General features: G+C 45.9%; 1 protein-coding gene across 2 annotated transcripts; it reads left to right on the top strand.

The window, feature by feature from the left end:
• Positions 1 to 865: 865 nt before the first annotated feature.
• On the top strand, positions 866 to 27,729 carry mapk14a (mitogen-activated protein kinase 14a). 2 transcript variants are annotated; one of them, XM_036534364.1, is made up of 12 exons: positions 866 to 1,275; positions 10,109 to 10,238; positions 13,213 to 13,271; positions 16,468 to 16,579; positions 17,225 to 17,254; positions 17,955 to 18,002; positions 18,499 to 18,613; positions 19,137 to 19,208; positions 22,125 to 22,204; positions 24,485 to 24,563; positions 25,164 to 25,337; positions 25,616 to 27,729. In XM_036534364.1, the coding sequence occupies exons 1-12, from the start codon at positions 1,157 to 1,159 to the stop codon at positions 25,681 to 25,683; spliced, it is 1,086 nt and encodes a 361-aa protein (XP_036390257.1). In that variant the 5' UTR covers positions 866 to 1,156; the 3' UTR covers positions 25,684 to 27,729. The 2 variants fall into 2 exon arrangements, with proteins under 2 accessions (XP_036390257.1, XP_036390258.1); XM_036534365.1 differs by lacking the exon at positions 22,125 to 22,204 and adding an exon at positions 22,953 to 23,032.

Raw genomic sequence — 27,729 nt, forward strand, 5'->3', positions numbered from 1 at the left:
TTGTAGGACTAGTTTGATAAGATGCACCCCTGGGATTTTACAGTTAAACGTGCATAGAAACGATACAGAACTAGCACAAAGAAAGCTATGGCACTCTTAAAAAGGCAACAAAAGTCTTCAGATCCTTTGTCAATTGCTCCTCTTTTCAGCTATGCTAATTTTGGCCTTTGCTTTGGAATAAGCACATTGCCGTTGTTCAGAGGATGTTTGGCATACAGTAAGCCACATAGTCATCACGAGTGATTGAGTATCTTTTAGTTATAGACATGCAAAGTACAAATGGACATGCACACTTTCTGGTGACAGGCTCCTGACTTTTACTCAGTTCATTTTGGTAGTATTGACTAGTGTGGTTAAATATTCAGGGGAAATACCAGTTCCCTCCTTATTTGTATCAGACATTAAGTCATTCCAGATCCCGTCATTGCAGTGTTGATATGAGCATAGGATGGCAGCTGTGTAGCACTAGGTCAATATGTAGGGACTGCAGAATAATCAATATTTCATCTTCATTTGACATTTGAACATCTCATTCTCAAACATAATCACCAGTTATTAAACAAGCACCAATCATGCACCGTTGTGTGTGCACCGAAGTCCAGCACACTAATAACAATGTGTGTGTCTTCATGTTTTTCATTGAAGCTTTCAATTAACTATTAGTTCTTTTTCCCTAATTACGCTCTCGGCAACATTCCGCAAATATCCTCGAAACCTTTTACAACGAAAAATTCGGCGTTCAAAGACACGCTTCTCACGTATGCAGCGCACGCCTCAACACCTCGCGAGAGTTGGTGTCTGGGGCGCGCCTTGGTGGTGGCTGGCGCGCGCGTGGGCAGTGACTGTAGAGTTAGGTTAGGGGAGCGCTGCGGGGGAGGCTGTGCATTGCTTTGCCAGTTCCAGCAACGGGAAATTACGCGATAGACTAGCTGCTTCGAAAGAAAGGTGCACAAATAGCGTGCAAGTCCATTCACTGTTTCGTTGCGTCCTTCATCGGGATCATATTTGCGTGCCCAGTGATCATTTTGGCTGCCTAGCCACTTGTTTTTGTTTTGTTGCATGTAGCTCACCTCTTCAATTGACCAAAGAAAAGCAGAAGTTGCAAACTTGCTTGTTGGCTGCTGTTGCTGCGACCTGGACTTGCTGTTCTGCAGATATGTCGCAGAAAGAGAGACCGACTTTCTACCGGCAGGAGCTGAACAAGACGATATGGGAGGTCCCGGAGCGATACCAGAGTTTGTCCCCAGTTGGGTCTGGTGCTTATGGATCCGTATGGTAAGTTAAATTAGGACGCGCTGTCTGCACATGTACAACTTGTGAGCTTGCTAGCTGGCTACAAACGATATTGCTGTCTCACTGGGGGCCTGGGTGGTAGCTAGTTAGCTAGCTGGTTTAGTCAATCAAAGCAGTACTAGCCAGTGACAAAACATGGCTAGCTACATAGCGTGCGAGGCCCGCGCCGGCATGGGAATGCTGTATAGGTTTTGTTTCAGCCAGGCTACTGACTATCTATAAACATTTATTATCTTTTTTCATAAATGTTGCACGAGCAATACTGAGCAGAAAAAGAAAGTATAGAACAGTAGTCTGTCTCCGTGCGTTGTTTATTGCAGGGTTCCAGGCTTTGTAGAGTTTAAGTAAAACATGCCTTCATTTTATGAAAGTTTTTTGGCATTATTTTTAACATGTGCATTGTTTGGGAAGTCAACCTAAGTCGACCCACATACGATCATTTAATATATGAGTATTATGCTAGCTAGATAGCTAACCACCATACATTGTAATATTTTTTGCACGCTTTGAGCGCGGTATGTGTGAAGGGTTGTTGTTTGTTTTAGCGTAATGTAGATCCTAATTTTGCAACCTGCAGTTGTTTACACTGTATTAACCTGCTGTATATCGAGTAGGAGATGGTTTATTGGCTAACGTTACATAGTCACACGGGAATGAATTCACAACATCGCAGCCTGCGAACCGAAGAGTGGGGTTTTTGAGGTCGTGGCTAAATCGCTAGCCAACCACTTTAAGGTGGTGATATATTTGGACTAATCGCACTGTACAGAACGTTTTGGCCCGCGAACTGAAATGGATGCCACGTTGTAATCTGCACAGAGATAATCAAATGCAGTACTTAGCAAGCAAGGCACAGCGTTTCCGCGCTATATTCCTGTAGTGAATATGCGTAATCAAACTGGACCCCAGTCCTAACAGACTCTCGGCTTTGTGCACCTTACGCCGAGACTTTGGTTCAGTCGGTTTCAAGCAGCATTATTACATCTTGCAATCCTTTGTCACGGGATCGTGCAAAATACTTGCGAATATACAGTATTACCTACGTTAGGTGTTACTCTAAGCGAGACTACTTTGTATTTTAGTTTATGTTACGGTATTGCAGGCTTTGTATGCGTGAAGTTCAAGTAACAAAGATGAGACTGTTTGGCAGTTGAGTCTGCCCGTATTGTGCACGCTGTGGACATCTGTTGATGTAGGACTACGCAATGATGTCACCCGGGTTTGTCAGCTATGACTCATAGTTCCAGGATAGGGTAGAACTCTGACTGGTTGGTTAAAGTGTCCTTACGACGCCTCTTTGGGAACGGTCCGTGTTCAGCGATCATCAGACGGCACACCCGTAAAGTAATGAAATCACAGGGTTTTCCTGGAATACGAGATGTCTGAAAACACGCGTGTCTTGACTGCACAGAAACGTACACAGAATTACGTAACATTTCGTATTTTTCAAATGCGATTGTGACCCGACGGCTTTAGGCGGCATTTCTACCTAGTTCTGCCAGTGTTCACGGGGACGTCCTCCCAGAAATCATGATTTCCACACAGTGCTCTCTTTATCGGCACGGTATGCATGGACTGGTCTTTGGCTGACCTGACTATTGCACCACTGTCCGCCCCCCCCCCCCCCCGAACATGGCTTGGATCATGTCTAGTTTACACAGCATCTCTTTCCCTTCTCACCATATTATAAAATGGTTCCATGATGTTCCATTTCATTTTGGATCATAGGTCATTTTTTTGCAGTGAACACAATTTCCCTCCTGTTCATTTATCTGGCTAAGCGAACTGTGCAGTCCGACATGATGCAGATTAACCATTTGTAGCCCACTTTGATCTTAAAATGTTCAGATAAGGACACATAGGAGCTTTTTCCCCTGGCTTGTCTTAATGGCTTTGACCACAGGCTGGTGAGTGAGTTCAGCTGTTTCCATCCTGTCCATTTGAGATACAGTGATGTTGTGTGGACTTCCAGTCCCGGGCAGTCACCCGAAGTCGTGCTGTGTGATCCGGACTAACATGCTGGAATGCTGTTGGCATGCTTGCCCTCTTTTTGAGTTGTTCTCCAGGCCACCGCCATGTCTGTGTCTTGTTGAAATAACATTGCTTTCTTCTTCTTAACATTGAGAGCCTTCAATGGATATTTTTTGTTCATCCTACCAGCAAGTCATTTTTACCTTTTTAAATTGACAACACAGGTCTCGGTGTGTTAGAACGTGTACAAGATGGTGGGAGGGGGTTGGCACTCACAGGGTTTGTGAGCACGGTGAGGCAATCTGATTGGTGCGGGAGGGGGGGTGAGTGCATGATCTCAGCTCTGCAGGTGAGGTAAGAAAGCTGCACTGGCATTAAGATCTGGCAGCGTGACAGAAGGCCAGGTCAAATGACAGTGTCCTCACGGTCACCGTCCTCAGTGCAGCTTTACGAACAGTTGTTATGATGAAAGGCCGCTCTCGGACCTGAACTTAGATCCAGGCCCGTGGACTATTTTCTAATTAACTCTCATCCGTGTTTCAGTTCAGCAGTTCAGCTGCTGCTGTTAATGCCAGAGGTTCGCCAGCGGTATACCCTGGAATTAAGGGTTATAGGTAGAAACGGATGGCCAAAACCGTGGAGAGGAAAAAAGGTCTCACAGGTGGCAGGTGATAGCACTGCAGAGAGCAAAGCAACGTTTTTGCTCTTTTGCCTGTGCGGCAGCCCCTGGGAGCTGGAGCTGAGACTGAGATACAGAAACAGAAAAGCACAGCACAGTCATATGATGCTTTTGTTAAAGGTCTTAGGAATTGTTTCTGAAAACAAAACATTTCATTTATAGTTGCCCGTTGATGTTTCTAGACTGTTTGCTCACAAGCCAAAACAGCACTTCAAAAGTCATGTAAGCCACACCATTCCAGATAACCAGTACTGCCAGCTAGTCATTGCTGGGCACAAGAACATATAATACAAACCACCCTCAATTCATAACGTATTGCTGCAGTCGCATTCAAAAACCACCCTAGAAACTAGCTAAATATGCAAGTTGCTCTTTATAATACACATCACTCTTGTAATGCAGTGCTGCTAATCCAATTAGAAATACTTGAAGACAAGATGTATCTGACAGTAATTACAATCAGGCATTTCATAGCTCTAGCAGAATACATTGACAAAGCATTTCATCATTTAATTACAACCATTTTGCTAACATGGTGCACAGCATTATTTTTAGGTTAGTCACTGATGAACACAGCATGTAGCTAGCCATCCACATGTTAAAAATGGCAGAAATACTATTGGTAGCCCCTTATTTACACACTGTTGCATCAGAAATGCCGTTGCTTCTCAGATTTGCAAAAGGAGTGGTATCCTGACTTTTGTGCAGCTGTGCTGGGCCTTTAAGACTTGATCACAGACCAGACTGTGGGGAAAATGGGTAAATGATGTCTTTAGTGATATCCATAAACTCCCATACGACTCCCTGCTGGCAAATTAAACTGTGCGCTCCAGTTAGAATACACCATTTATTTTGGTCTCACAACCATCCTCTGCCAAGCTTGCAAAAGCCAATATAATTTAAATTGAAGTGGAAACCTTAGGAACTGGCCCCTGTTAAACCCTCTGTGTTTGCCAGAAAGTCGTATCTTGGAACCTCAAACTGGCCCACTGCTGGAGTTGTAGAGTTCAGGATTTTAGTCTCAGATTGAAACCAGCTGGTGTGTCATCACTTTATAAAAACAGTGAAATGGTGAGAGTTTATCCTCCAATATCCTCCTGTTTTGCCATGCCATGCGTTTAAACTCTCACCATTTCACTGTTTTATATAGTGAGAGTTTAAATGCATGGCATGGCAATATCCTCCCGTTTTGCACCCCCCCCCCCCAACATTGTCCTGAAATGTGTGCCCTTAATTGCATATGAGGGCAGAGGTCTAATGTGTACACCTAATGTCTCATTACAGGTGATGGCAACCACCATGCACCTGCAGGCAAATGTAAATGGGGAGGGAGTGCTTTTCCTTGTGTCTGGCGCCTAACTGAGACTGACAGCTGAACTTGTCTTGACGAGCACGTTCTCAGATAATACTCGGTGTTGAGTTCGGTGCCTGCTGAGTATTGATATTTGAGCACTGCCCCGTCACTTGCACTGAGAGGGGTCTCCCCCTCTCTCTCTGTGCCTGTAGACCCCTGGAGAGAAGGGAGAAGGGGAGAGAAGCTGCATTTGTGTGCGTTTGTACAGGGGTATGCTGATGAAATATCAGTGGTTGCTTTGCAAGCTTCTCCTGCCTACACTCTTACAGATATGCATTGACCTGAATAAACTCTTTTGCTTTTTTTTGTTGATGTTAACTGACAGGAATTTGAATCCTGATTTGTGCTTGGGCAAGGTCAGACATTTGGCTTCATTCATGCCTGCATGTTTACTCTGAGGTGTCCTGAAAAACTGACCTGAATATCCACAACTTCAAAACTATTGGGTCATTTTCGAACCCTTCACATAATTCCCTCTACACGTGACCCTTTGTCACCAGGTCAGTTTGATTGCAGACATTAAAAATGTACCTTTGACTTTCAGATTTAAACCTTACGTGGCATTTCCTTCAGTTAAGTGAAGTTTTGTGCAGTTGCAGTTGACTCCAGGACAGCTGTGCTCAGCACCCTTGAGCACAGTGTGGGCGCGGTTTGTTTATGAACACAGTCGTAGTCAGCCCCAAGCATCGCAGTCAGTGTCATGCTGAGGGCTCTGTACTCTCTGTCCCCCAGCTCCTCCTAATTGCTTCCTGTGGTATCATGGATTGGGATCCATGTGCAGTAAAGATTTCCTGCATAACCAAGTGTAAGGCTGCAGGATTGGCTGGGTTGGATTCCAGAGAGGCATTCAGTGCCTCACTGTGCTGGGCTGCATGTTTTTGGGGCAGTCTTTGCTTGTATTATCTTTTTTTCCTCTGCTAACCTCCCTCCACTGCAGAGCCCCTGATCATATATACTTTTCTCTTGTTGCAATTTAGAGCCCATGGGGAACTGTGAAAAGACTTTTGTTAATACACAAATGACACATGGTCAGATGTGGTCTGACATTTTCTGTAAGTGCCGTTATTCACGTGGCCTTTGCTGTATCAGTTGCCCTGGATAAAAGCGTCTGTCGAAATGACTGCATTTAAATGTTGGACATCTATCTGTGGACATGGAATTTCTGTTTGGGCTCAATGGGGCATCTTGTTCTGCTTTGTTGTACTGTTTAGTGATAAGTGTGTTAATAACCGCGCAGTCCATGTATTTGGTGAAATCTCTTATTTGCTGGAATATTAAGTTACTTATTTGCAGGGCAGTAGCCTGTCTTCATGAATCCCAGTTGTAGTAGGCTGGACCTGACACATGCACTCCTATCTGAGTGCCTGCTATACTCTCACAGGAAACCAAGTCTGTAATGATACAACAAGCCCTGTCAGTGTCAAGAAATATGCCGTCCGACCGCCTGATTACAGGATGCAGGAAATTCAAAGACGGCTCCGTTTGATGCCGTCCTTGGAACTTTAAGCAATCTCTGAAACGCTTTTTGCAAAAATTCAAAGGAAGCCTGAAGTGCCTGTTCCCCTCTGAAACTGCAATATGTCTGTCTGCTTGTCTGCGTGTGTGTTTATGTGCGAGAGAGAATGAATGGCTGTATTATCCAGCTTCTTAGCCGGGGTCTAGCTGCTGGGAGGGATGCTTGATGGGAAGGCGGGAATGGTGTTGGTTCCTGGCGTAAATGGCAGGCTTGAGGTCAAAGGCGGGATTCTTGAGGAATATAATGTAACAGTGTCCGGTCAGCCGCTGTGTGGCTGTTCTGTCTGTCGCCGCGTCTGCACTCCCGTGACTCAGACTCGCCTTGGAGAGCTGCCTCCCTTCCCCACGCGCGTGACGCGCTGTCGTATAGCCAGTGCGGTCGGAGACGAAGTGCGCAGCTTGGCGCGCTGACAGAGGTGCGTCCCACAATCACTGGGCTTTTCAGAGGCTCCGTAAGAGGTGCATTCAGAGTTGTCGAGTCCGGGGGTGGGATTTCTAGCTGTTTGTGCTTTGAACGCAAGGCACAAAGTTTGCAGTGTGGCGTTCCAAGCCAGCTGAGCACGCTCTGATGGTGCTGAGGCTTTGATTTATGTGCTGTGTCTGAGTCACAGAGGAAGCAGTGCAGCTGCATTGAGAAAAGTTGTGGCACACTTTGAATATTAAATCACACACATTGCCCACCATCCCTAGATTCAGGAAACATTTCCATTTAAATGTTATCAGTGTAGTCATTCTAATGATTCATTTCCATTTGAGCTGCTCTGATTTCACCTGATTTCACCACTGAAAGCACTAAAAATGTACTAAAAGATGCCAAAATCAACAAAATGTATAGCTTTTGGGGAGAAACAATTGTTAATTTTGACAAATTATGCTTTCCTAAAATGCTAGGTTGATGACTATTAGTTGTAATTTCTCTAGTTCTGTATTTGAAATAACTCCTTTGAATGGAGTCGTGTGTGATTTTCCCCTTCTAACCTTTAATTAAAAACAAACCGTTGGCACATCAACGCATCCTGTAGGGACAGAGCAGGGTGGAGCAGTAAACTCCTGCATTCCTTTTGCCTGATGACTTTCACAGCAGGTAAAGACACCTGCCGCCTTAGTCTGAGAGGAATCTGTGCAACAGACACAGTGACTTAGAGAAGAGAACCTTCTCTAAGTCACTGTGGAACCTGCACTGCTTCCAGAAGGGCAGGGCTTCTGTTGCTGTTGGTGCCTGGAGCATTTTGGGAAAATTGAACTGGGGCTCCTCTCACATATCCTGTTTTGCTGGATCCTTCTTAATAAGTATCTCGTATAGTTGTGGTTTCACTGAGGTCAAGGGTAAAATGATGCACGGTCGTTCCCACGATGGTCTGGTCGACTAACTGTCCTCTTCCTGGAGGAATTTCTCTTCATTCTCTCTCTCCTCTAAGCTTGTGAGTTGCGGTTGTTGGATTTAATCCAAGTGTTTTTGAGGATAAAATGAAGAATCCAGAGAAACGGAGTGAACGGAGCAGGCCTATGGTTTCATTGGTTTCAAACTACACGTATCTTGGGAAGACTGCATGTGAGAGGCTGTGGAATCTTGGCTCTGTGTAGCTGTCATGCCTGAAAGACTTCTGACTGACGCTGTGGCTGCTTCCACTGGAAGGGAAGTGGCTGAAGACAATGAGGTGCAGTTTTCCTGCGTCAGTCAGTCTTTAGGAGAGAAGTGAAAGTGTATGCTGCCTCTAACGTACGGCCTTTCCAGGACGGATGTACAAAATTTGTACTTTTCGTGCCGAGCGTTGTGTTCCTGGTTTCAGTACTTCAAAAATGCAGGCAGCTGCATGTTTTTGAATGGAACTCTACAAGTGTTTTTTATTTATTTATTTTTTTTTAAATAAAATCCAAGTTCATTTTGTTTATTATATATAAAAGGCAAATACTGACTAGCTGTAACTGGTGTATTATTCAGTAGGAATTTGTATTTTGATTAATTTCATTCCATTCATATTATATTAACTCTTAAGATGTAATATTAAAATAATTGAACCGTGTTTCCCCTCCAAGCAGCTCGCCGCAGAGACATCTGCTTTTACTCTGAAGCAGGAGTGCCACTAATACAAAGGAGTCAGCTTCTAGTGTAGGCTTGCTTCATTACATTATGTGAGAAAGAATAAAATCCTGTAGGGCTCAGTGGAATCTAAATTGCTTAATGAATGTGATTTTCTTTGTGCACGGTAAGCTGAAGGGCTTGAAGCTGTTGGCAGGCAGTGGTTTCACAGGTGTCTGTGCAGTAAAGGGGGTAGCCGTCAGACTTCCTGCTCCCGCTGCTCATTACTTCCTCATTGCACCCTCCGCTGAGGTCAGGCAACATGGGAAATCTCGACTTTCCATTACGTAATAGCCGAGCTGCTGTGTGGTGGTAACCAGGAAGTGAACCCCTCATTAAAAGCAGAGTGGAAAGGAACAGTTATTGGCCAGGCCCTCAATAGGAGCATTTCCCCCGAAAGCTATCTGCTGCTACCTCATTATATTTGAGGACTGAAGTGGATAGCCGTGCAGGCCGCTGTCCTGTATTAGAAAGTAAATGTTCCCAGCTGAAGGCTAATTGCCCGTCTGTTACTGACTCTTCAGCCTGTGAAGCTGGGCTGCATTGGGATTCCTGATTTTCCTTGAATGGTTGAGTTTGAACAGCTCAAACCAGCTTTCCAGGTTTAGCCCTAATACTACCGGCGTTTTTTTGTGAGGGCCTTAAAACTAACATGAGAAGTCAGAATCAGAAAAGGTGTAATTGAATAACTAAATCGGTAAATGTTCTGCCCTTCAGTCTTTTGTTTGCATTAGTAGGTTATTTTTTTAAAACCGGTCCGGGCTGCCTCTGTATTTCAGTCACAAGTCACGGCAGGAAGGAATGCATTCCATTCCATTTGCTTAGCAGAGGCTCTTACCTAGGGTGGCTTACATAGTTTAAAGTTTTTACATGTTATCCATTTATACAGCTGGATATTTACTGAGGCCATTCAGGGTAGGTACGCTGCCTAACAGTACAAGCAGTTACAGCACAGTGCTGCCCCTTGTGAATGCCTGAACTGAATTCAGCCCATTCGGAATGGTTGTCTTCTGATAACTGATGGGCCTTGGGAACTCAGCGTTGCTGTAAGAATTCTGCATGTAGTAGTGCCTGGATATAGGTTTTGTGAATTGGAACTTTAAATCAGGGTCTAATCAGAGGCTGAAATCTTGCCCAGTTTTGAGTTCCTGCTGACTGAGGGTAACCCCCCTTGACCGTTTGCTCGTGTTTTTTTTTTTTTTTCTTCCCCCGGCAGCTCGGCTTACGACGTGAAGACGGGCTTGAAGGTGGCGGTGAAGAAGCTGTCGCGGCCGTTCCAGTCAATCATCCATGCCAAGCGGACGTACCGGGAGCTGCGGCTGCTCAAGCACATGAAGCACGAGAATGTGAGTCCTGTGCTGTGTGACTCCGGGTAACTGGGACTCTAACCACGCCAGGCTGTTTCACGCCACAAAACCAGGGTGCTATCTGTGACAGGCCAGTCAACCTGGGCTTTGACAGCGCTAGGCTGCCTCTTTACAAGAAACACAGGGGAGCCGTCCACACTGTCAGGAGTGGACTGTAGTATTGCTTCAGTGGATTTATTATATAGCAGAGTTTGGATAGAAAAAATGGCCCCATTGGAAACCTTCTTGAAACTGACACTCTCTAAGGCTTGTCCTCTTTAGAGTGAGTACTGCACATGGTGTGAGCTCATGAGCTAAAGCAATTCCACCCTGCTAGTGGCCTGTTCTTCACGTCGGAGTGGGAGGATGGAGACGCTCTCCCCACGGTGCTGTCCTCAGTGATATCGGGCAGGGCAGCCAGGGTTAGGGGGGATGCCGTCTTAGGAAGTGCTTTGGCAGTGGTCTTTAGTGTGCGCTGGAAGGTGGCCAGAGACTTTACTTTCCTGACTGCTGTGGGACCACAACACAGGGCCCAGAACAGACAGGGGGCATGATCAGGATATGGGAAAAGCCAGGCCTCTGGAGTTTGCAGAATGAAGTGGTCTGGCCAGGATGTATGGTCTGGTTTGATATGGAGGTGCAGGTCTCCTCAGTAATGTAGACCAGTGTTGGTAGACCATTACCTCTTCAGTTTAGTGGATTTACAGGAGTCCACTGGGAGGGGTGTCTGGCGAGAGGGGAAATGGCTTTTGTTTGTGCAGCAGCTGTGATGGTTATATCTGAATATCTGGATATCTACAGATCGCTGTGGTATGTGGAGCAGAGAGTCACCCACAAGTGAAGGTGCAGTGTGATGTTCACTGCTACCAGGACCCTTAATGCATGGTGTACATTATTGTCCAGAGATCCCCTTTATGTAAAAGGTTACAATCCAAAGGGCTCTGTACTGTGATCAGCAACAGAGACCTCTGCTCAGAGCTGGGAGTGCAGTGTGCAGTTTTTGTGTTTCGTACTGAGCGCTGATCACAGATCTGCATTGTGGGGCTCCTGAATAGCTCAACTGGTTAAGGTGCTTGTGCTGAGCACATTTTGAGCCTGAACCAGGTTCAGTACTGAGCTGTGTCATTTGCTGAGAACAGGTGGGAGTCCACAGCAGGGGGACATACTTGGCATCATTCTGTCAGGGGTAGGTAGAGTTATTTTGGCCATGGTCATCTCCTCTCACTGCTTGTTACCACCCACTAGTGGCTGATATGGTGCTTGTTAGTTACTTTGGTAATGTCTGTGGAAAGGCTTCAATCCTCACTTTGGCTTATGGTGAAAAATAGCTGCATTGTGGCTGCATTTGAGGATTGCTCTTGTTGTTGTTTGCGGGTGCTATAGAGCATTGTGCTCATGCTTCAGGGCTCCTGCATGATTATGATGAGATGTTGCATTGAAGACAGAATCCAAAGATTGAAAAGAGGAAAAATGTGCCAAGTAAGCGCTGAAGAAGAGATCTGTGTTGCTAAGAGGAAAAGAGATCAGTCACAGCAAGAGGAATGGTAATGCAGTCTGAGCCTTGGAAGAGTGTGTACCTGATTCCTCTGTTACTGAGGGTACATAGATTATTCCTCAGTTGAATCCCCTCCAGCCACCAGACGTCTGGGTGATGAGGCCTTGTTTGTGCGTGCCAAGCGTTGGCTGAGGCCTGTCTCCTCCAAGTGCATGGCGGTCGGGGTCGAGAGAGAGAAAGAGTTTTATCAGGAGATGCATTTAATAGTTCATTGTTAGAGGACACAAGATGGATGATTTTATTTTCCCCTCTCCTGAACATTTGTATTCCCCCACACCCTCTGTGGCTAGGTAACTACAGGTTTTGATGTGTGAGATCCCTGGAAGTTTATTTAGTTTGGCAGGAGCCCACATGGCTAGTGTGGGGTGTCTGTACTGCCTGGCCGACCCATGAGTGACCCCCGTAGATTTCCTGTGTCGGCACCAACCCCCCCCCCCCCCCCCCCCCCCCACCCAACAGACACACACACACACACAATCACTGCATTTCATGTCTGCTTTTCCTTTTAAAAATCAGCTGTCACCCACGTATATCCCTTAGTCATCACTACTAAGCTAATGCACACAGGTGCATGTCAAACACACCAGCTATTAAGGGTGCCATTTCCTCTGAGGGGAGTTCTCTGGATTCTGTGAAAAAGAAAAAAAAAACCCTTTTAAACTCTTTGTTGGTTGGATGTACTGCACAGACCAAGGAGAGCGGTCTTTCAAGGTTACTAGCTCAAAACTAAAATGATCAGATGACTACAATTGCAAAGTCCTGGTAAGGTTCAGTAGAACAATCTTTTAAGGAGTAGCAGCTTGATATGAAAGTGTGTTCACTTGGCTATGTCAGGAAAATGCCCTGTGGTGATAATCTGAAATAGTGTTTTCATAAATAACTCTCCAGGAGTGTGTAACGGGGAGAGCACTTTTCTACCCTGCTGATCTGAATGGGACACACAAGACCCATTGCATCTGCAGCGACTGATTTCTAGGTTGTTAAACCTAAAGGCCTTAATCAAGCACAGCATCAGATGGCAATTGCTTAAAATAAGTAAATGAATATGTAACCTGGTGATAATTCCGTAATTTTATTTTCATGCACTAGTTTTCCAGCGTTTATTATTGACAAGGCGGTCACTTCTTAAAGACAGATGCTTCTCCAGCCTCTCCCCCTGCAGCTGGTGAAGTGTGTCATAGAAGCTCTAGTAATTTTGTGGTCTTAAACTGGACTTTCCCTTTAAATTCCCCTCCTGTTCATCATTTCTTAGCAATGAACACAGTAGAAGACACAAAATCTCTCGAAAATCCCCAGTAATGCCACATACTAAACAACTGCTCCCTGCAGATTTGTGGCCACTGGGTTTCTGTTAAAAGGACAGGTGCCAGATGTCAACCCAAGATCTCAGATTTTTTTGTTTGTTTCTCTGCATTGCAGGTGATCGGTCTACTGGATGTCTTCTCACCTGCGACAAGCCTGGAGGAGTTCAATGACGTGTGAGTGAGACTCTGGCTGTTCTCCATTTGGTGTCTGTGCTCCTCTGCAGTATGGCAGGAGTTCAGCTTCCCAACCCCGGTGACTTCCCCTCGCCATGAGTTCTATGCTAGTGATGCTAGCACTATTGTTACTCAAGCTAGAGGAAGTTAAGTTGTTTGATGCAAGTGATTACAGGCAAACCTGGCTCTCTCACTTTGCAGACCACTCTGCGCTCACTGGTATTGCTTGGACTTTCACTTCGGTTGGTGAAAGTCTATTTTTTTTTTTTTTACAGGAAGCTGAGTGCTTGGCAAGCAGGCAGTGATGACTCAATACTAACTTCCTCCCACCCCTGTGTGTGTGTGTGTGTGTGTGTGTGTGTGTGTGTGTGTGTAATTCAGATTTCTGCTCCACTTCAGCAGTTAAACTCATTCTGTTAGCGCTGTGTAGAGGAGCTGCACCTACACAGGGCAACACGACGCACTCAGGCTTTTACTGTGTCCATGGCAACAAATGGACACCTCTAGGCAGTGGAATTTGGAACTCCCTGCAGATTGACACTTTCTTTCATTCTTTTATCCACGATCCATGATGAAAGTTCTCGGCCAAAGAGGACATACACAAACCGAAATCTTCCCAAAGCAGGTCCAAGATAAACTGGATCAGAGCAGCAGTCAGGAAGACACTCCTTGGGGACCAGCCTGACACAGCCCCGGGCTGGCTTCTTGCATCTGGGGCTCTGGTGTCGTCCTTCTGCCCTGCTTCTGATCCTCTTTTTCCTCCAGAGTGCCCTACATGTGAGAAGAGCCTCCCCTCTGTGGTGGTCCTGCTGTCCCAGATTAACTCTGTTCATGGCAGGGTGAAGGCTATTCGAGGTCAGGGCCTGAGAGAGGCCTGGGAACTGAGGCCGTGCTGTGGGCTGGGTGCGCTGGAATGAGCTCTTCTCAGGAAGGATTGTGAGGGAGGGGGAGTGAGAGCCACGAGACCAGGGGCATGGTCTAACATAGGGATGGAAATAACAATTAAATACGCCGTCAATCCTCATTTAACCCGTTGCAGATGTTAAATATTAACCAAACAATCTAAATTAGTAATACTGAAGTACTCAAGAGAAATATAGGGTTGAGGATTGTGCTGCAGTTTTTGCACAGTGCAGTATGCAGGGTGGAAGTATTCACTTCTGCATTCCATAATATCTTTCAGGTAAATACTTGCATGAGGATAAACTTCAAAAACTACCTTGTTGTCAGTGATGATGTCAGTGTAGAAACTGGCTCTGCAGGTGTGGAAGAGCTGATCAGAGGCCAGCTGGCAAAAATGTCCCAAAAGGGAAAGATTAAACAATTGTTCTATAGTCAGTTAACCCATGAACTGCTGTTTCGATTACCACTTAGTCCGCTTCCCAACTTGCTTTGGGTCTGCAAGGATTGTGACAGAACTCTGATAAACTTGTTTATTGATAAATTGTCTACAACTCCTGCCAGCCGAAGTGATTGTATATGTTGACATTGTCATATTTAGAAATGGTATGACAGACAATTGTATGTCAGTCAATCTGCCAAACACTATGGCTTCTCCATTGTTTTTCCTCTGCTGTAGCTCCTTTAAAATGGCTACCTACAGCTGTCTAGTCTGACCTGCCTGTCTGACCTAACTCATCGTCCAGGGCAGTGCAAGACCCTCCCAGTGAAACTGGCAGACAAGGCACATTCACATATCACTACAAACTTGTGTAATCAGATACAAATTCTGTGCTATTTTTACTTTTAACTATATTTATCACTATAGTTGTTTGCCGTTGTCATTAAAGCAGTCTCAACGGACTAACTGGTTATCTTGAACATTCCTGGAACAGCTGTGCACGGCCATAAGCACACGCACACACACATCAGGAATGTGATCTGATTTAAAATGTAGTCCAGGAAGCAGCAGGGACTGCTGGGCCTGGTTGATTTATTGGTGGGCTCTTCAGCTCCAAATGCACAACCTATTTTCACCCCCCTGGTCTGCGCGGGAGAGAGGCTGGATGGAAAAAGAGCTAAGAATACTCCCTGTAAATGCCTCTTTCCAGGACCTCTGCACTCCTCTTTCAGTGTAGGGGAATAATTCACCCCCTCTTCCTAATGTTGGAATAGTAGAGCCTGGGGGCTCTTGGAACGGTCTGTAGGAAAAGCCTGAAAACAAGCCGTGACTCTGACGGGAAAACGCATTTTCCTTCCCTCCAAACACAGCCACTGCTTGCAGCCGCTGACACGCCCAGAGGGGCTCGTCCTGTTCCACAGCTCTCATTACAGCAGCAGTGCTTAAAACGTATGCGGCTTTGTGTTCAGCTCCTGGTTCTTCTCTCCGCTGTTGTGCTGCCAGTAAACCCCACTTACTGCGTGCAGCAGGTCTCTAACATTCCAGTGGTGATGGGCTGGGCCAGATATTGCCCCTGGTGATGAGGTGGAGCTGCCGTTAGTTTCCACAGATTCATGATGTCATGTGTGATTTCAAAACTGTTACAAAATTAGGGGTGGGGTGTGCCCGAGTCCCTGCGTGTCTGACCTTGTAATGTTTGATTTGATGGCGCTGAAACCAGACTCCAAACGGATTTCAAAAAAAAAACAAGGGCGTGTTGGGTGCATGTCCTCGAAATATGTTAACATGTGACGGAGCTGAACTTAAACTTGATTATTTGTAGGGTACTCACCTATTAGTCAATCTGGTTTGTACATTTACATTTATTCATTTGGCAGACACTTCTATCCAAAGTGACTTACAAGTGAGGTAGAGTACAACACAAGCAGAAAACCATAAGGAATGAACAATATTAGAAGCGCTGCATGACCAGGTTTCAATGGTTGTCCAGACAAGGCACAAGCTAGCTGGTAGAGCTAACCAGTGCGTTAAACTATTAGATTACATTTTTTATGTATAGTTTAGTAGGAAACAGTTTTGAGATATGAGAAATTCCTTTAGGAGGTAGTGTTTCAGATGCTCAGGTGAGAGCGGTAGAGCTGTGTCTTCAGATGTTTCTTGAAGAAAGAGAGGGACTCAGCAGGAAGGATGAAAGGGACTCGGCAGAGTGGATGAAATATATGGATGCCTATAAGTATGACAAGTTTCTCTAAACTCTTGGAGAGGGATGTGAAGACTATTGAAAAAAATTCTTTTATTCAGACATGTCAAAGAGACACTTGAATTCAGAACTCGGTCCCCTGCCTTGATTTGCAGGTACCTGGTAACACACCTGATGGGTGCCGACCTCAACAACATCGTCAAGTGCCAGAAGCTGACGGACGATCATGTGCAGTTCCTCATCTATCAGATACTGAGGGGGTTAAAGGTGAGACCACCCAAACTGGCACTGAATGCTGTCTCAACCCTCATGAATCTCTCTGACTGGCTGTTTAGAGGTTCTAAGGATGCGATATTATTACAGTATGACCCATAGGGAAGAAAAAAAAAAAACTTAGAGGTTAACACTTTCCACAAACAGATATTACTGCACTAAATTCAAGTATTTTTATTGATATTTCAAAAGGTATTTTAGTTATAAGTGATCCACTGTATCCTAGCAACAGGTAAGTTACTGCTGAAGAACCACTTCTGTGGTGCAGAAACATTGACATTTTTAAAAGAATGATTTAAGTATTCAATGTGTGCATTCTCCCACACACTACACCATCGCCGGTTTAACTGCTGCAGGGTAAATTTAGTCAGCGTCACTGACTTCTGGAACATTCTGCCATATTCATCTGAAAGATTATGTGCTCAGAAACTTGTGTGAACATTGGTGGAATGTTTTTGTCTCTGCATGGTACTGAATGCAAAACATGCCCTGCACTGTTCCCCCTGTGAGGCATTAAACCAAGGTAGCAACCTGATACCTCTGTCTCACGCGCCTGAATTCAGCATGCAAGCTCTGTAACTCTTATCAGTGCGTCAAGACTGCACCTGTAATCTGTCTGCGTTTCCCAATCTCTTGCAGTACATCCACTCCGCAGATATCATCCACAGAGTAAGTTCCTCCTTATCATTTTAATTATGTCCACACTGATTTCGTGGAGAAAGTGCCATAAATTCTAGCAGCAAATTTGAACAATGGAGGGGAGAAGAGCTCTGTATTTGAAGTGAAGGCAGTGGTGCAGAGCTGCCTAATGAAGTCTGCTGTTTGGCTTTTGTTATTAATGTCCTTTTATGGCCTCCCTGCTCTGGAGTCCCTCCCTGTGCAAACACAAAGGAAGGTAATTAAGCTAATAAAAAGGGCCTCGCCTTTATAATGAGCAAGCAGCTACCAAGGGACTGAGTATTGTCCACTGCCACCACTGCATAGAGCTTTATATAGCTTTATAAATCCAGAAAACGGATGTTTCCTTTCCCGGGGGGGTGGGGGGGGGGGGGTGTTTATGGGCCAGGGACATTAAATGTCACACACACCAGCATGCACACACATGCAGGTACATGCACACGCACACACTCACTGCCTAGTGTTTAGGAAACTGGTCATGTAGCCAGAAAAATGTAGGTGTGACTCCCAAATGATATTGCTGTTAACGGGTTTAAGAGACTTTAAGTGAGTGTTTTAAAGAATGCTTGAATCACCTCGGCCAAGGTGCACACAATGAGGTTATATAATTTGCCCTGAATCAGGGTGTGCGCTGAACAAGCAACAATAGTGACAGTAACCTGGTGGAACATGTCGTGTCCGCCCTCCACAGGACCTGAAGCCCAGCAACTTGGCTGTGAATGAAGACTGTGAGCTGAAGGTGAGAGAGACCAAGCTGTCTGCTTTCTGACGCACTCCAGGACTTGCTGCTGCAGCCATTGATAATTGTCCGGCTCCTTTCTACCGCTTCTTAATGCCGCAAAAGTTGAGGTGCAAGGCACAGCGACTAAGGCTTTTTGCCGGAATGTTGTTAATGCGACTGATGGGAACCGTGGTAATGTTGCTAAACATTTCCCCTTGTGCACTGAAGTTCAGCTTTTTGTAAGATCTGAACTGAACTTAAAGCTTAATTGTGTCTAAATTAAACAAGGCGCCTGTCTGTGGCACAGAAGAGTAAAACCGCAGCAAGCATGGATACACAACAGAGCACAATGTGTGGGGAGTTCAGTTATACAGACCACAGAAGTACAGCCGCTGCCGTGCTGGCGTGGGCTCACGGGGAGCACAAAGCACTAGGATGAGAACACCCCCTAAATCCCTCGCTCCTCTCTCGGTTGTTAAATGGGTCCCTGTGTCTGCCGCTGCCCGTGTTGCAGATCCTGGACTTCGGGCTGGCCCGACACACAGACGACGAGATGACTGGTTACGTGGCGACCCGATGGTACCGCGCCCCAGAGATCATGCTGAACTGGATGCACTACAACATGACAGGTCTGTGTCTCTCTCTGTCTCTCTCTGTCTGTGTCTGTGTCTGTGTGTACCCCCAGGGCAGGGGGAACCTAAAAAAAACATCAGCCAGCAGTGATCCACAGTGGTAAAACTGGCTGTGTTCCACTGTGGGGTATTGTATGTTGGCAGGGTTCCCTTATTTCTGCCTGCAGCGCCCTCTAATGGCTAGTGAAACACCTGTGAAGTCCCTCTGTGACATCGGCTGGGATCTGCCCATCCTCCAATCAGTGTGTGCCTTGCTGTGGTGTACTGTGGGACATGCAGTGTGAAAAATAAACTCAGCCACAGCCAGCATCTATTGGTAGATTGTCCACGTGGAGGGTGTGTGAGGACCCGAGCAGAGAGAAAACACTGTGTGTTACTTATTTAAAAATGCAATTTGTCCCTACCTTTGTGGCAATGAAAGTGAGAGAAGTTTTGGATTTTTTGGTAGCTGGTTAAGAAAGTGAGGTAAACTCTGCTCTGATTGGTCATAATCCTTGGTCTGTGTTTGTGTCTCTTGCAGTGGACATCTGGTCTGTGGGCTGCATCATGGCTGAGCTACTCACAGGACGGACGCTGTTCCCCGGGACCGATCGTATCCTTTTATTTTTCTTTTGACTCTTGTTCCTTCCCGCCTGTGAAAGTGCCACAGTTGGAAGGCACCCCTGTTTAATGTCACCAGTAAACAGGCACCCATGGACTCTCTGCCTCTATCAGCCACTCAGAGCCACGCAGAGCAACAGACTGAATGTCTGCTGATGAGTGGATGTGATTGAGGGGGTCTGTCTGCCTCTGTTTGTCCTTGTGCCCCGCTGGTCATCACTAGCCCGGCCTGAGTCGTGCTTTAACCCTGTTACGCAGCCCCACGGGGCCCCCAGGGCAGCCGCCCACCTCACCTGTAATCCTAGCTGCTATCTTACAGCTGCAGGCCCCACCTCCCCACCTCTGCTGTCCTCACCTTGACCCCCCTCCCCCCACCCCTGGCACAGACGGGGCCCCGGCTCCAGTGTCACGGCGGCTCTGAGAGCGAAATGTGATCTGCCGCTGTAAGGAAGCGGCTGCCCCGGGTGGAATGCCACACCCAGCTTTGATGTCCTCTCAGCCCCCGAGCCCCCAACAACCCCCACCCCCAAAAACGGGCCAGAGCACCTGCTTCTACTCTCAACCCTGCCTGCACTCCCTGCCACCCCAGCATACTGATCTCAGATCAGTGCTCCAGAGATCAGTGTTGCTGAAGTGAGTTGGGGGGGGGGCTAATCTTGCTTTGTTGGCACTTCTAGCGCTGGCTTGTGGGAGGGGTGGGGGCAGGAGCAAGCGGTTATCTGCTTCTGTGCCACGTTGCCTTCGTAGCTTTGCAGCGGATAGCATCTTGAGGTTAACCACAGCGGGGATTTTTTTGCATCTCTACAACGCAGGCCGCAGTCAAAACAAAAGGAGCTGCAGCAGAAACTGTCTAGCAGCGCTAAAGACCACTCTATACCACATTTTGCGATTGGCAAAAGAATGCAGAGGAGATTTCAGTCACAGCGAATGAACACTGTTCCCTTAGGCATGATTCCACACATTGTCTGCTGGGTGCTAATGCGTTTTTTTTTCTAGGGGTGCAACCTGTCAATATGGGGGGGGGGGGGGGGCTTCCTTACCATGGGATGTGCTTCTGACTTGTGTGCATTTTTGATTCATCTTGTTGTGTTGCCGGCTGTTGAATCACTGCATGGAGACGCTGGCTTCTCTAGTCAATTGCACCTGCCATGGCTAATGAATACTTGCCTGCGTGGGAAATCGCACAAAGGCTCATTGACTAGTTAACCTACCTTCAGTTTTGTTGTCATTTTGGAACAGGCGAACGCAAAAGTCGGCCGTCTTGTTCAAAGGGTGAACAGTGTGTTGTCATCGTCCCTGCCATGTGACATGAGTGTGCTGCCTGGGACTCTGCAACAAGTTTTGGCACCTGGCTCGCTTTGCATTTGGAGCTGCATGTGATACCTGCTGATTGACCTCCAACACTGGTCCTCCTCTCCTGCGGGTTCTTATCCTCCTCTCTCTCATTGGTCTACAGCACTAACCAATCTGTCTAACCTCCACATGTCCTCACTGCTTTTAACCTGACTCTTTCTACCTTTGATTCCTGACCACTTGGACTTACAATGCCAGGATCATTTGCTGCTTCATTATGCTTCCTAATTGCATATGGATGTGTTTGCTGTGGACCTAACACAGTGAAACTATGGCTGCTTTGTCTATGCAAGATGCTTAACAGTTTCTCCCGTTTAAAGTACTTTTGAGGTTGCTTTTAGCAGGTGCTTGAATCTGCCCAATCTGTTTCTCTCTCCCCCCCTCCCAACATTCAGTGTCCAGAGGTGTGAACAGAACCATATTTTTTATCTCTAATTGTCTAGTATACAGGGATTTTGAGGTTGTTTTCGAAGAGCAGAATAGGGCATGCCATAGTGAGATCGCTACACAGACATTGACCATAAAGCAGGACACAGATCAGCACTCCTCCAGAAGCAGCAAGGCTGTGCCAGCTGCTGTGTAGTCTGAGCCAATCAGAATTGTGGAGCTTGGCGATGTGACCTCTGTAGAGGACAACACCAGAATAAATATGTCATACCAGCCAAGCCAGACCTCAGTGAGGAAGGAAGGAAAGTAAGGAAGGTATGGTGTTGTGGCCCTGCACTTTCAGTGTATTTATTTTACTATTGCAAAGCTATTTGTTTAGCCGTTCTAAATTAAGTCTAATGCCCGTTTATTCTCTTGTGCTGCCTGGGTAAAGCGCCTTTGCGCTTTGCAGAAAACTCCCCAGCGGCAGGCCTGCTGCGCTGCGTCGTTTCCAGTGTGCATGTTCCTGGGCTTCAGGTTTACACTGTTTTTTTTCCTGCATGTTGTGTCAGTGCCTCTGGGATGCTCAAACACTGCAAGCAGGACAGGAGACCAGGCTGTAAGCACATCCAGGTCTGCTGCAGCCCTCCTCCCGCCTCGCCACCCCCCCTCTCTCTCATTTGCTGTAGCGGTAAAGTGCTAGCTTCTGCCCCGCCTTGATGCTAAACGGTGCTGTTGAGAATATCTAGGCCTGAGTGCAAGGAGCCCGACTGGACCCGGAGTCCCGAGGGGTCTTCGCAGAACACATGGTCCTGCATACAGCTGGTTCATGGTGGCGCTGTGTTCATTTTCCCCAGTGTTAGAGTGACCAGAGAGCGAGAGCAGTTATCCCTAGTATGCTTTTAGATTATTTTATTTTATTTTGTTTTATTTTATTTTATTTTCTTTATTTACTCTTTAATTTATTCGTTTGTTCTTGTCAAGTCTTGTTCGGGTATAACCTCGGGTCTGGTTCCCATTGTAAGTTGTCATATGCAATCAGGTCATAGCTGGAGTGGTCTCTTGCTACCACACATGTCCAGTCAGCCAGTTTGCAACATTGTATTAAACCAGTGTCCCAGACCTGTGCCAGGACCCACCAACCCTTTACAGTAGACCACCACCATTTTCCTTTATGTTGGGCTTATAGATATTGATCAGTTGAAGCTAATAATGCTGCTCGTCGGAACTCCAGGGCCAGAACTCTTGATGAAAATATCTTCAGAGTCTGTGAGTTTTCAGTTTTGCCTGATTTTTGAGTTATTTCCTTTTGTTTCTTTTTTCCTTTCTCTTGTTGGAAAGAGGAATTGTGTTTTTTTTTCCTTTTCTACTTACCTGTGAATGTGTGTTTACCTAAGCGAACAGTTCCATTTGCGTGGTTCTGCTGCATGCTTTAGGAGCAGGGCCATCCATAACAGCAAAACCAGATTGGAAGCAGAAGAAGCTGAACAGCCCCAGCCTTGGTTTCTGGGCTGGGCTTGTGGCCTCACAGTGTTGTAGATCTCATTATATACCCTCGAAATCTAATCACAATGCGGAAAATTGAGAGTAATGGATTTGGAGATCCGTACAGTCCACATGGAAAAGAAGGAAGTCACTGACAATAACATACTGTCTTTATATAACTCTGTGGCTTTTTCCTGCAGTGTGCTGCAGCTGTTTCTCCTAACTGAACTTTTCTTCTTCCTGACTGCGCTCGTTCATGTTGCTGACCTTTTTAACAAGCTGCGCTGCATGTTTCTACTGTTTGTCATTCCTTTACCCTCGCATGCTGACTTTGAGCTTGCTTCTCTTCATCCCCTCCCTGTTCTTTCACAGTCACCCCAGCTAAGAAGAGGCTCCCTTTTTACAGGACCTCACATATATAATGGGGTAGAGGGCGGGATGTTGGGGGCCAGTAGTGAAATGTTTTGGGTTTTTTCTGACCAGTTGCTTGTTTAACTTGTGTGCTGTAACCCCCTTGACCCGAACCCCAAAGATATAAACCAGCTTCAGCAGATAATGCGGCTGACAGGAACGCCCCCTGCCTCTCTAATAAGCAGGATGCCGAGCCACGAGGTGAGCAGGATCAGGGGCCCCTGCCACAGTACCTGGCAGGGGAATCCAAATACACCATCACCTCAAAAAAAAAAAAAAAAAACCCACCCCACCGAGATGTTATTTTTGTCCCTTTTAGCCTTTGTGTTAGCAACCCTTGCTGCTCTTACAAAATGCATAGCTCTGTAGTGTTTGAGTGACAGGTGACACTGCACATATAACCTATACAGGGTGGAGATACTTGCACATCAGTGTCTTTTGTCCTCTCTGGCCTGTGTTTCATTACTGGACTCTGAGGCTTCATACACGGCTACCGAATGCCGCATTCAGCCACTATTCCCTCTGGCACTGCATTGACACCAGCATATGTATTAGAGCTATGGAATTCAATACCATAATGCTATTTTTGCCCTTTGTAAACAAACAGTCTCATGGTGTAAGAACGGGATATGTCACCGCAGCACTGAAGATGTGCAAGCAAACTGTGGGTTACCTGTGTCCACCCCAGCTGTCCACATTCAAGTCTAAGGGGCATTTAAAAATCAACCTCAATGAGTGCGTCACGTTGAGAAGTAAAGGGATCATGAAAAGCCCTGTTGGATCTGAATAAATCCAGAGTGTGTATGGATACTGAATGGGGCTTATTTGAGCAGGGGTCAGGACTAGCTTCTCATGAGGACAGCCACAAAGAGCACCCAGAGCAAGAACAAGTAGGTCAGTGAAGGTGAGGGAAAGCAGGAAGTGCTGTGAGTCTCATATCTCGCTCCCCCTCCCTGCTATTCCTGCCTCTTCTCCTGCAATGCCTGAGCTATACTTAAGCTTTGGGACATCTCCTAACCCACAATGCATTGCAAAATGCAAAGTGAAGAAGCGTTCCACAAATAAGACTCGGTGCTCGTCTAGTTGTTGTGTAATCAGTGGTGGAAGTGGTGGATGCGCGACATTAACTCACATTAGAGTGCATGCTTGAAGTTTCCAATGCAGGCTGTAAAGATTTCCTGAACAACCACATCAAAGCTGTCACTCAAAAGCCCAAAGCACACTGTGACGGAAGAGGTCTGACTGCATGCTGAACTGAAAGTGGAGCTCTGCGAACTCGCAACTGTTTTAGGTCACATCTGTTGAGGGGCTCTGCTGATCTGAGATCTTTTGGAGGAATTTGCCACCTCTTCTGAGAACCATCTCTCCTCCCCACTGACCGTCTGCTCTCTCCACTGCTCCGCTCTGTCCCTGAAACTGCAGGCCCTGCCACGCATGCTATCAGTAGAAGTGGTAGGAGCAGCGATGTCTAAAGCTAACCACCTCAGCTTTGTCATAGAGCCTGATACTCTCAGCAGTTGTGGTTCTGCTAATGGGGTTTACAGGAGCTGGAGGCTGGTGTTACTGATGCTGAGGCCGTGGGGAAACACGTGGGCTGGGTGAGGCACTTCCTCCTCGGTGGGCCTGTTAAAGTGTACACGCCTCTCCCCACAGGCGAGAAACTACATCAACTCACTGCCACAGATGCCCAAGAGGAACTTTGCTGATGTCTTTATTGGAGCAAATCCATTGGGTAAGTGGTCGTGTGTGAGTTTGGGAGGTGGGCTGCCTGTATCAGCAATACACGTAGCTATGGAAACGAGGCAGAGTAACAGGGGTGTTTTTCTTATGATTGACAGGATGCGTGGGTGGGAGCAGTGATGCATTTGAGTGTGTGTGTGTGTGAGAGAGAGAGAGCATTTCTGAGGGCAAGGTCTGCAACTGTGCACTGGCCAAGCGCATAGGTCTGCTGTCCAATCCTGGTATTTCAAGATAGGAGTCTTTTCTTCTTTTACTTTGCTTAATACTTACTTTGCTTTTGCTCAAACTTTGCTTTGTCGTTTGAATACTTTTACCAATTAAGTTGTCATGCTGAAGAGCATTGGTGGATGTTAGAAAAGTATTTTTGAACAGTACGTGGGTGGGTTAGTACTTTTAAATTCTTGCACCCACTCTCCATAACATAGCATGCCAGTGTTAATGGAACATTCTTTAAGAGTTAGTGTAGACTTCTGAGAAGCAGGCTTAGTGTTTACTGACAAGCTTGAAGGTGAGGGTGGTTATGGTTGCGAGGTGTTTCTTCTGTGACTAAATGAGTGGGCAGACCTCCTTTGACCTTTGACCTGATCTGCAGCCGTTGACCTGCTGGAGAAGATGCTGGTTCTGGACACGGACAAGCGGATCACAGCGGCAGAGGCGCTGGCCCACACCTACTTCGCCCAGTATCATGACCCTGATGACGAGCCCGAGGCCGATCCGTACGACCAGAGCTTCGAGAGCCGTGAGCTGGAGATCGAGGAGTGGAAACGTAAGTGTCTCAGGCCTTAGCTTACATGCACACAGGATCTCCACGGTAACACTGTGGGGCTGAGCTAGTGATGGGGTGGAAATTACTGGGTGTAAGTTGCACACTAGGTAGGTAGGTAATCATAATTACTCTTCAGGATGAAAGGTCATCTGCCCACAGGTTGTTGAATAAATGCTCAAATGAATTCCCAGAAGATCAGATTTGTGCTATTTATTGTTTGAAGTACTGTGTGGTTACAAGGCTTCCCGTTGGCTGTTATGTCCCCCTCCCCAACACAGGGCTTACCTATGAGGAGGTGGTCAGCTTTGAGCCGCCGGTCTTTGATGAAGACGAGATGGAGTCGTGAGAGGCTGAGGACACCCTACCACCCCAAAACCACCATATTTACCCATCACATTAAAAGGACTTTCATCTTGCTGGACCCTTTGGAAAAAATCATTCAAGTGCCTGCCATCATTTAGCACTGGGTTCTTCTGGTTTAAGGGGCAAAGGCAACTCTCTTAAACCTACTTACCCCTCCCACCCCACTTGCAGCATGGCATTGTGGGTAAAATTTATTTGCTTGGTGTCAAAACTGGATTTAAAAAATCACTTGGTCTATATTAGTTTATACTGTTTTTATCCAGATTCTTAAATTTGTACTTAAATGTTCAAATGGGAATTGCAAGAAAATAGCCAAGGAAATAGATCAACAAACACATCTTCTTTGGTACAGTGATTTTTAAAATGTCTACCTTTGGCTGTTTTTTCATGCTTTTTAATCTTTCAAACAATCAGCAGACTTGAGAAGATTATTTTCTGTTTTGCATATCTGTATGTTGAGAGAACTTTAACTCAGAAAAGTGATTCAGCCACTTTAAAGTCTAGAAGCAGAACCTATGAAGGTTCATAATGTACTGTGTACATCCACACTGTCATTATGAGGCCCCACTACTGCCACAGTCCTCTGCTAGTGGCATAATGCAACTGACTCTCTGAGAATGACCGGCAGACACTACATCCCATCTGCCTCACTGCTGTCATAAAAAATGTTTCCAGCTTTTCCTGTAACATGAATGTATCCTTTCTGGCCAAAAGAGTAGTTTATCTGAAGCAAGCTTCAAAAGACCTTGCTTGGTTTATTCTACAGCCCCTGCTTTAGTTACAGGTTCCGAGGGTTGTGTGGGTGTATATAAGTGTGAGAGGTATGATCATTCATCAGTAATTTCTTAAAACGGACGTACCAAACTATGACAGTTCCCTGTCCGGCTGGATGCAAGACATGCAATTAAACAGTTTGTAACTGTCCACTGAATTCCCGAATTCAAGAACCACTAATAATCCCCAGCTTCTTTGAGGAAGATTACACAGGGAGATGGAATGGGGTGGGCTTTTATTACTGGATGTTTGTCCTTTACATTAAGCACAAAGCGTTGGAAGAAAAATAAATTATACCTATGGCAGAGGACAGAGGAAAAGCAGCTTGCTCCTGCTCTCCTATTCAGCCCCTTCCTGTCGTACATTCAGATCAAGGGAGACGTGGAAAAGCTATGCACAGAGACCTCTATCTAGCCAGCTTCCCTTAGCCAGGCACTACGGCTGAAATGTTGTGGTCTTTGATCATGAGATCGTCATTCCCAGAAAACCCTCTCTGCTTCATAATACAATACATGCCTAAGAATGTGATTTGAAGCCCATAAAGCACGGAGAAGTGATTTAATTGCAGTGAAATGGATGCAGGTTGCCATAGCGATGTGTTGCGTACTCGTGTAAATGCACCTCTGCTTTGCTTAGACAAGATTTAATGCCCCCGTAGGTAGAGGAGCGGGGATGGAACCACAGATGATGAGAATGTCACCTGAATCTGAGCCGCTGTCCTTTAAACCTAAAGAGCCATCCAGATGATTCTCCTTCATCCTCACTGAGGCGCTCAAACCAGCAAAAAACCCTTAGAACATGTTTTATAATTATAAATAATAACGACTTCAGGATGTATATAAATATCAGTTATAGCTTTTTTATCGTTTTATCTCATGACTGTTTTCATGATATAGTATTACTTGATTCCATAAAGCAATATCTGTATCAAGCATGTCTTTCAGTGTGTATGTGAGTGTGTGTATGTGTGTATGCATGTAGGTATGTGTGTATGTATGCGTGTTTAAAGGAGTTTTAAGGGTAATGTTGAAACCATGTATTGTAATATCATAAGAAACATGAGAAAGATTGAATTAGATTAAGATATTTATAACCTGGTGAGGCAGACATTGTCTATAGTGTAGATTTTCTTTCTGAGCAGAGAATACTCTTCCATTATGCAGACGAAAAGATGGTCATCATTTTACGTAAACTATTCATCATATGGAACTGTGAAAACAGAATAACAAGTACATACCACTGTTTAAAAAAAAAA

Source organism: Megalops cyprinoides, chromosome 7 (genome assembly GCF_013368585.1).
Source record: "Megalops cyprinoides isolate fMegCyp1 chromosome 7, fMegCyp1.pri, whole genome shotgun sequence".
In the NCBI taxonomy this organism is placed as follows: domain Eukaryota; kingdom Metazoa; phylum Chordata; class Actinopteri; order Elopiformes; family Megalopidae; genus Megalops; species Megalops cyprinoides.

Coding starts and splice junctions, on each gene's coding strand:
- mapk14a (XM_036534364.1), top strand. CDS start 1,157: ATGTCGCAGAAAGAGAGACCGACTTTCTACCGGCAGGAGCTGAACAAG. Junction 1,276..10,108: donor GGTGCTTATGGATCCGTATG/GTAAGTTAAATT, acceptor TTCCCCCGGCAG/CTCGGCTTACGACGTGAAGA. Junction 17,255..17,954: donor CCGCAGATATCATCCACAGA/GTAAGTTCCTCC, acceptor CGCCCTCCACAG/GACCTGAAGCCCAGCAACTT.